The sequence below is a fragment of the Anser cygnoides genome, chromosome 4 (genome assembly GCF_040182565.1).
Source record: "Anser cygnoides isolate HZ-2024a breed goose chromosome 4, Taihu_goose_T2T_genome, whole genome shotgun sequence".
Classification (NCBI taxonomy): Eukaryota; Metazoa; Chordata; class Aves; order Anseriformes; family Anatidae; genus Anser; species Anser cygnoides.
Window position 1 is genome coordinate 28,973,639 of NC_089876.1, and position 8,499 is coordinate 28,982,137.

The following is an 8,499-nucleotide window of genomic DNA, read 5'->3' on the forward strand; positions in this document are numbered from 1 at the left end:
TAAAAATGAGAGTAACAGCAACATGTTATGTATTTAGTCATGTGTTTACCTTTTTCTCATGCTGTTTATCAAAAACAATTAGGCATGAAATCCCCAAACCAGACTTATGATTCAGTTATACTGAATTTGAAAGAAAAATAGACTCAGTCCTGAACTTTGACATAAATTATATTGACATTATTTATTATAGCACATTATGTGTATATAACTATAGAGCTACCATCATATGTTTTAGCATAAAATGTGAACTTCAGTGATTTTTTTCCCCAAAGCAATAGTATTGATGCCATAAGTGCTTTAGCTGAGCATGTGCTGCCTTGCAGGATCCACTGATAGGATGGATTAACACAGTCATAAATGCATCCTTAAAATTATTTAGGTTTATACCTCTGTTTAGGAAAGTGCATCAGCAAAATATTTTTTTTTCTTTAAATCAAGCCTGATCTACACACATGATAACACATTATATGTATTTTGCACCTGGCTGGGATGCAATTAAAGTGCTTATAATGACATAATTCAATCCAGTATAGCAAAAAGTCATCAACATCTTTAAGGATAGCTTTTGAGGTACCACTCTACAAGCACCCAGACAAGGCATGTATGTCCACTGGGCAACTTCCACTTAAAGTCAAAAACCCGTGTGTACTCTAGGCTTGAATCTCTGTCAGCTACATGGTGGTTGCCATTGCTTTATCCTCCTGATTTATTGACTTTAGGGTGGTTTGGAGTAGCACTAAAGACTGAAAAATTAGGCTAGCACTAAAGACAAAGAAAATTAGGCTGCTCTGTATTTAAAGACCTTGAAATATTGTTCAGCAATTTCTTACTGACTTGTTACTTTACTCCAGATAATACCAGAGTGACAAAAAGAGGGATGCACAGAGGGGTGTGGGCAGTCCATCTTCGGGGCCAAAGGGAGCTGTTTCCCTGTGGTGCCGAGCTGTTCTGATGTCTTTGTTTCTCAGAATGAAAGAAAGGCAAGGAAAGGCTTTTCACAGAACTACAGAATCGAAGAATAGTTGAGGTTGGAAGGGACTTCTGAAGATCATCTGGTCCAACCCCCCTGCCGAGCAGGATCACCTAGAGCACATTGCGCAGGGCGGCATCCAGGCGGGTTTTGAGTATCTCCAGAGAAGCAGACTCCACAACCTCTCTGGGCAACCTATGCCAGTGCTCTGTCACCCTCACAGCAAAGTGTTTCCTCATATTCAGCTGAAACCTCCTGTGCTTCAGTCTGTGCCTGTTGCCTCTCGTCCTGTTGCTGGGAAAAACTGAAAGGAGACCGGCTCCCTCCTCTCGACACCCTCCCCTCAGATATTTGCACACGTTGATGAGGTCTCCTCCCCTCGGTCTTCTCTTTTCCAGGCTAAGCAGCACGCCCTTGACGCTGCTGGCCACCAGGGCACACTGCAGCCTCACGGCCAGCCCGCATTCCCCCAGGCCTCCTTTCAGTCACGGACCGACACAAATGGCGATATCCGCCTAAAACAGGCCGGGCTGGGCCGAGCCGCGCCGTGCCGCTGGGCGGAGCGGGGCGGGCCGGGGAGCCGGGGCCATGCCGGCGGGGCTGGGCGCCGCCTGGGCGCTGCTGGCCGCCGCCTTCCTGGCGGCGCTGCTGCTGCACCGGGCCCAGGCGGGGCGGCCTGGCGGCGGCGGCACCGCCTCGGGCCTCTTCCAGGACCTCATCCGCTACGGGAAGACCAAGAGCGGCGGCGGGCAGCGCCCCGCCTGGCTGCGCCGCTTCCAGGTGCCCAAGAGGTGAGCGGGGAGGCGGCGGGGCCGTGCCGGGGCTGCGGGCGGTGTGGGGGCTGCTGAAAGCAGCCGCTGCTGAAAGGCTGCTGCGGGTGTAGGGGCGTGTTACAGGTCGCGGGAGAGATAGGGCACAAGCTTCGGGAAGTAGTTCAGTACGCAGTGAAATGCTGTGTTTTCTCCTATTGCGTGAATGCTGTGTGCCTTACGCAACACGTATTTCAATTAACCGCAAAATAGCATATGCAAAATGGAGTGTTAATACTCAGGATATTATTAGAAGCCTAAGTTTGTTTATGTCCTTTTCAGGCGTACTGGGAAGCTGCCCACAGGCACTATGATATGGCTAAGTATATAGGTTCTCATGGGATGCTGATCTTCTGTGAGGCTCTGAAAATCCTTTACTGCAGAGCAGAACATGTTGACGAGTCAGCAGACAGAAAGAAGCACATTGTACTAGCATGCAATTGTTTTGGAAAAGACTTTGAGTGGAAAGATGTATAAAACTCTGCTTCAGATCATGCTTGCTGAAATCTCAGATGTAAACTGAATGATTCTGAAAATGCATTATATGTTTACTCTCTGTCTGCCTCAGTTTAATGGCTTCTGAGGAGCACACTTATTTTTACAGAGTTAGGCTCAGTTTTTTGAGAAATCATTATTCTCTGTTTATGGATAAGGAACATAGAGATGTCCTGGCTATACGTACAGACTAGGCGACGAGACGCTGGAGAGCAGCCCCGCAGAGGGATCTGGGGGTTGTGGTTGACAGCAAGTTGAATATGAGCCAGCAGTGTGCCCTGGCAGCCAGGAGGGCCAACCGTATCCTGGGGTGCATCAAGCAGAGCGTTGCTAGTCGGTCGAGGGAAGTGATTGTCCTGCTCTACTCTGCGCTGGTGCGGCCTCACCTCGAGTACTGTGTGCAGTTCTGGGCACCACAGTACAACAAGGACGTGAAACTGTTGGAGAGTGTCCAGAGGAGGGCGACGAAGATGGTGAAGGGCCTAGAGGGGAAGACACAGGAGGAGTGGCTGAGGGCACTGGGCCTGTTCAGCCTGGAGAAGAGGAGGCTGAGGGGGGACCTCATTGCAGTCTACAACTTCCTTGTGAGGGGGAGTGGAGAGGCAGGTGACCTATTCTCTGTTATCACCAGTGTCAGGACCCGTGGGAACGGTGTTAAGCTGAGGCAGGGGAAGTTTAGGCTGGACATCAGGAAGAGGTTCTTCACCGAGAGGGTGGTTGCACACTGGAACAGGCTCCCCAGTGAAGTAGTCACTGCACCAAGCCTGTCTGAATTTAAGAAGCGTTTGGACTGTGCACTTAGTCACATGGTCTGAACTTTTGGGCAGACCTGTGTGGTGCCAGGAGTTGGACTTGATGATCCTTATGGGTCCCTTCCAACTCGGGATGTTTTATGATTCTATGAGATTTTAATCATGAGGGTCCATATGCCCCAAATTGGAATAAAAGCCTACTCTCTTGAACCCCAGTCCCATGCAGTATCTGTACAAACCTTCCAGCAAGACTAGAGCAGGGACCTGGAAGTTTGGCCACCTGTGTGTAGATGTGACTATGCAAACATACTGTGGGATTGCTTTCTGAAATCAATTCTTGATCATAGAATATTCAGAGTTGGAAGGGACCCACAAGGATCATCAAGTCTGTTGTTGTCTTCTACCTTCAGGGTTTCTTGATAAAATATACCATAGGATACTGATAATAGCATGTTAATATAAGTATCTGAGTGCTGCATGAACAGTCTCTAACAAGGCAAAAGAACTGTTGTGTTAACCAAACACATATTTTCCTGAAACAGGTGCTGAAACAAACAAAGGAGAAGACTTCTCCTGTGAAGACTTCTTAATAGATATTTTTAATAGGATAAGAGAGGGAAATGTGGGAAAAATCCCCACCTCTCAAGCTTTTTATACGTTACTGGGATCTCATTGCTTTGATCACCTGAGATTCTTGACCATAACTAGCCTTTGACTTGAACGTAGGCATGACAGGAGCTTGCAAGTCCAGAAGGACAGGATTGGGGTGCTGCTTAACCCAAAGACCTGATCATCCCTGACATAACTTTGTTATCACTAGCACAGTTTACATATGTAGCTTTCAAAACAAATATTTAAAAAGGTTTTGTGACACAACATATTATTCATGGAAGGGTTATATTGTCATATCTTGGTTATCAAGCTTCTGGTCCCAGAAAATTCCCACAGATGCATTTAGGCTGTGCGGTATCCAGAAGGGTTCATAAAAGCTTTGGTTTAGGTGCAGTGTATTGCAAAGTATGGTATTCTTGAGGTAGGGTCTCATTTGAGTTGACCTTTCTTCAACAAGTTTCTAACCACCTCTTCTTAGGGAAGATGCTATCTGAAGAATGTGGCTTTTTCGGTGAATTGGTCTCAGGCTCTCAACATCTACAAAGCGATTCTGTTACTGCAGTATTGAACCTGTAACCCTGCTGGCTGAATGAGGACAGAAGATCCTGAAAATAACTCGAGACATTTTCTATTTCCACTCATCTGCATCTTATTTCCAAACAAGCATTGTATTTTCACTAGCCCAGACTTTTTAAAACTTTGCTATTCCATCTTGTCAAATGTTCTGATTCATTTCAGATTGGTTTGGCAAACGCATAACATTCCTCTCTCCTTGAGGGTTGACACGTAGTTACTGTAGTGCTGGATTGCTCTGTAGGTCAGACACATCCCCAGAATAGTTGAGATTGTTAAAAGCTCACCAGCTGCGATGGTCAAGTTGTTCTGGAGTGTGCAAGGAAACTTGCTGGCTTCTCACTTGGCTTCTGTATTGCTGTTGAGCAACAGCATGGAAATGCCCAGAAAATCATTTCAGATGTGCTTTCAGTGGTATAAATTATGAAGAAAATTTCTGTAAATCATGATTATTTGTAAGCATTGAGGAATGTCTTCGCAATGCATGGTTTACACCTTCTCTTGGTGTAGCTACAGTTGCTGAGGTCAGCTAAGTTAGACATATGCTGCCTGTTGTTTCAGGCAGCATTTAAGGGAGGCATGCTAGGCTTAGCCTGCTTGGTACAGCTGAGTCCTGAGTTCTCTGCTAATTGATGGGTGAGACGAAAAGGCATGCATTGACCATCAGACAAGCATGTCCTGCAGCTACATGTCCAGCTAAGGAATGATGAGAACATTAAGCTTAATGAAGATGCTTTTTGTTCCCACAGGTGGTTTACTCACTTTTATGTAGTTTCTGTACTCTGGAATGGCTTTTTGCTGATCAAACTTTTCCAAGCTAAGTTCCTTGGAGCAGTACTCCCACCATGGATTCAGCGCTTGCACAGTGCTTTTGGCAGAGATTTGCAGAACCAGAACACAGGCAAGTATTCCAGTTATTGTGAAGCACCCATATAAATATTACAAAACTGCACTACCATCCTTTGCTGGATAAGTATTCTTTTTGTGCTACTTCATCAGCTGCTCTTAAACTAGGCTCCAGGTGACATTCCTGGAGTACCAAGTCCCTTTGTCATTAAGGTAGAAATCATTCTAATTTACAAATATAATAGCTCTCAGCACTCATTTGAGTTGGGCCATTTTTACCTTCTAGATGTAGTCTTGTGCAATCACTGTGGGCAGCAGTGCCTCAGATGTGCAAATATTTTTCCCAGTGCTAGGTTAGTTTAAAAAGAGGATAAGATTTTGCTGTGGGGAGGGGAATATCAGCTCTTTTGAAGGGGTAAAATTGGTCCTAGCTATCCCTAAATCACTATTTTTCATTTGCAAGCAGATAGCGAACACTTCTCTGCACTCTTGGTTCTCCTGCTCCTTTGGCTGCATAGCTTTCGAAGACTTGCAGAGTGCCTCTGTACCAGCGTATTTTCCAATGGCGTCATTCATATCGTGCAGTATTGCTTTGGACTTGGTTACTACATTGTTCTTGGCACAACTGTGCTATGGCAAGTGCCTATTAATGTCAGGCATGGTAAGTACCTGCTTAGTTATTACCAAAGTTGCATTTTTTGCTCCCTTTTCTTTCCGTTGTGGCAAACGGTTCACTTGGTTTCATAGAGGGCTTGCGTGAGAAGCGTGTTAATTGGTGAGAAGTAAAAATAACTTACTGGCATAGTCCAAAGTAACTGCACTTCAGTATGTTGCATAATAATCAACTGGTATTACTCACACAGACTCACGCTCGCTCGCTTACTCATTTTTATGTTAACCACCACTGTTGTTCCCTGAAATTCACTGTTGTTCCATCTCATGGTAGATAATACTTTCAGGAGCATTACAGGTCGGTTTTGCCATTAAGATCCATTTGCTTTAAGAAAGAAAATAATTGGTGCCAGTTCTCAAATACCACTACAGAACTCCAGTTGTCAAAATGGAGTTCGCTTTTTTGCTGTGAGCTTTCCTAGTAGGTGGGCCTACTGAGTTGGGACCGTCTTGGCCAACTCCTTTGCCTTCCACTGAGAATTCCCCACTGCTCTGCCTTACATCAGTCAGTTTCATCTTTCCCTTGGTCCTGTAATGTCTGCATTAATACAGCAGTAATTTGAATTATATGACCTACGTCTGCCAACGCATTCCACTGAGTCTCCCAACTCAACTGCTGTTTGCTCCTCTGCACAGATAAACCATGAGCTGCAACACTTCCAGTGGCTGTAGCGCTTCTTCCATGACTGATTTATGGAAAGTGGTTGTTACCAAGTATGTAACTTTAGTGAAGTTTTTAACCACTTCCAATCACATCAGCTCCAGTTTAATCCGGTTATTTGTAAAAACAACCTTCAGGTCATCTATGAGTAGATAAAATCTTTTTTCATCTGCACACGTTTTCTACTTTTCTCATCATGTAGATTCTCAGAGATGGTATATTGACATGTACATTGGAGCTGATCCTTAATACAGTGTTTTTGATGGTTTAAGTGTTTTACAGTGTGTGTGGATAGGTGCATGTATCTATATATACCAATCCCTGTGAACAAGACGTACAAGTGTACTTATGTGTTGACCTGAGACATGACAACATCTTTTGTTAGGATGGTAAGAATTATAAACAAAGTTGAATACTGAGGTTTTCGACTGCAAATTACATATCAGTTATACGTAGTAGTATACTTCAAGCTACTGGATTAAAAACTAGGTCTTTGATATTTTTAGTGTAGAGCAGTTAAAGGAAAGGCACTAGTAGCTGAGTACTTAAATCACACAGGACTCAAAAGCATCTTCCAAGTGATTAGAGGCTCACTACTAGAGTTTTGTAAGACAATAACGTACAAAATAGGCGTGCAGTGTTTTGGGACAGTGCTTGGGAAGGTATTTACTGGCTTTTTATTAATGAAGCATATTTCATTTAGGAAAAGAAAGTTCCGTGCAGATCTGCTGGTATCACGTCTTAGGAATTGTGGTGTATGTTTGGGCCTCTCTTCACCAGCACAGATGTCTTGTGATTCTAGCTAATCTTAGAAAAAGTAAATCAGGTAAGGTGTTTCATTTCTCTGAGCCATTTACTTCCCTACTTTTTTCCTGGTTGTTCCGATAGGCTTCTGTAGCTTCTAACACCTTAAAAACAGTATTTTTTAGTAACTGTAGTGTGGGAGCCTTTGTAAGACTTTCACTAGGTTAAGTGAAGCTGTTTGGAGAAGAGATCGGGCAGCTTGAATGTTCAGAGCTTAATTCGAAGGTCTGGCTTATGCTATCCTAAAGACAGACAAACAGCCACGCTTAGGACTTGTGTCACTCCTCTGAGATGTCACTTCTATTTCCATGGGGGTTAAAAACAGGCTTCTTTACACTGTATTTATGCAAACAACCAGAGGTGATACCTTATTTCTTTGAGAAGTACAAAGCTGAGAGATCAGATGGAGCTGCATGATGATAATTTTAATGAGCGTGTTGTTCTGTAATTGTGAGTAGAAAAAATTGTTTAATGGATATTGTTCTTAACTTACTTCTTTCCGTTTGCTTGCAGGAAAGGTCGTAAGTCTGAGCCACAGTATACCTTTTGGAGACTGGTTCGAAAGAGTTTCTTGCCCTCATTATTTTGCAGAACTCCTCATATATGTGTCTATGGCCATCACACTTGGACTTGACAATGTGACCTGGTGGTTTGTAGTCACATACGTTCTTTTCAACCAGGCGCTGGCTGCTGTTTTGTGTCACGAGTTCTACCAGAAAAAATTCACCTCCTACCCAAAGCATCGGAAAGCATTTGTGCCATTTGTTTTTTAAAATGTGTCTTCTAAAGTATTTTTTACAGACTGGAAATGTTTTCAATGAGGGAGTGAGCAATTTACATTTTAATAAAGCCACGGTAAAATTGCACATTTTTCTAATTCTAAAATTAAAAGCTGATGATTTTTATGATAATCTGGTGTGTGTTGCTTATTTTTGTGGGGAGATGTAAGGTATATACGTATATCATGCAAGCCATGAAGAGGTTTACTGAAGACCTTAATTAAAATTGAGGAGTAAAGTATATATGTATATCATGCAAGCCATGAAGAGGCTTACTGAAGACCTTAATTAAAACTGGAGAGACGCTAATTGAGTCTTTTCTATTTTATAATTACACGTTGCACGTAAAACACTTCTTGTTGTGTGGTAAGTGAAAATATTTATCTACGTGAAAACCGTGAAGAGAAGGGCGGGTGCGGGGAATCATTTGAGCCGTATTTCGTGCCTCGTGAGGTATTTAGGCGCATTTTTATTCCGTTTTTCCCCGTTGGTGGGCGTTCTCGGAGCGCCCTCCCCGTGAGGAAAC

General features: G+C 43.7%; 1 protein-coding gene across 1 annotated transcript; it reads left to right on the forward strand.

Annotated features, from left to right (window-relative positions):
- The first annotated feature begins 1,373 nt into the window (after positions 1-1,373).
- Positions 1,374-8,105, forward strand: SRD5A3 (steroid 5 alpha-reductase 3). The gene is made up of 5 exons (XM_066995886.1): positions 1,374-1,761; positions 4,961-5,116; positions 5,528-5,718; positions 7,094-7,216; positions 7,708-8,105. Exons 1-5 carry the CDS (start codon positions 1,559-1,561, stop codon positions 7,965-7,967), a joined length of 933 nt encoding a protein of 310 aa, XP_066851987.1. The 5' UTR covers positions 1,374-1,558; the 3' UTR covers positions 7,968-8,105.
- Positions 8,106-8,499: the final 394 nt, after the last annotated feature.

Bases quoted from the DNA above. Each gene is read 5' to 3' on its own strand.
- SRD5A3 (XM_066995886.1), top strand. From the start codon at position 1,559: ATGCCGGCGGGGCTGGGCGCCGCCTGGGCGCTGCTGGCCGCCGCCTTC. The intron at 1,762-4,960 runs GTGAGCGGGGAG...TTGTTCCCACAG, and splicing joins CGCTTCCAGGTGCCCAAGAG to GTGGTTTACTCACTTTTATG. The intron at 7,217-7,707 runs GTAAGGTGTTTC...GTTTGCTTGCAG, and splicing joins TCTTAGAAAAAGTAAATCAG to GAAAGGTCGTAAGTCTGAGC.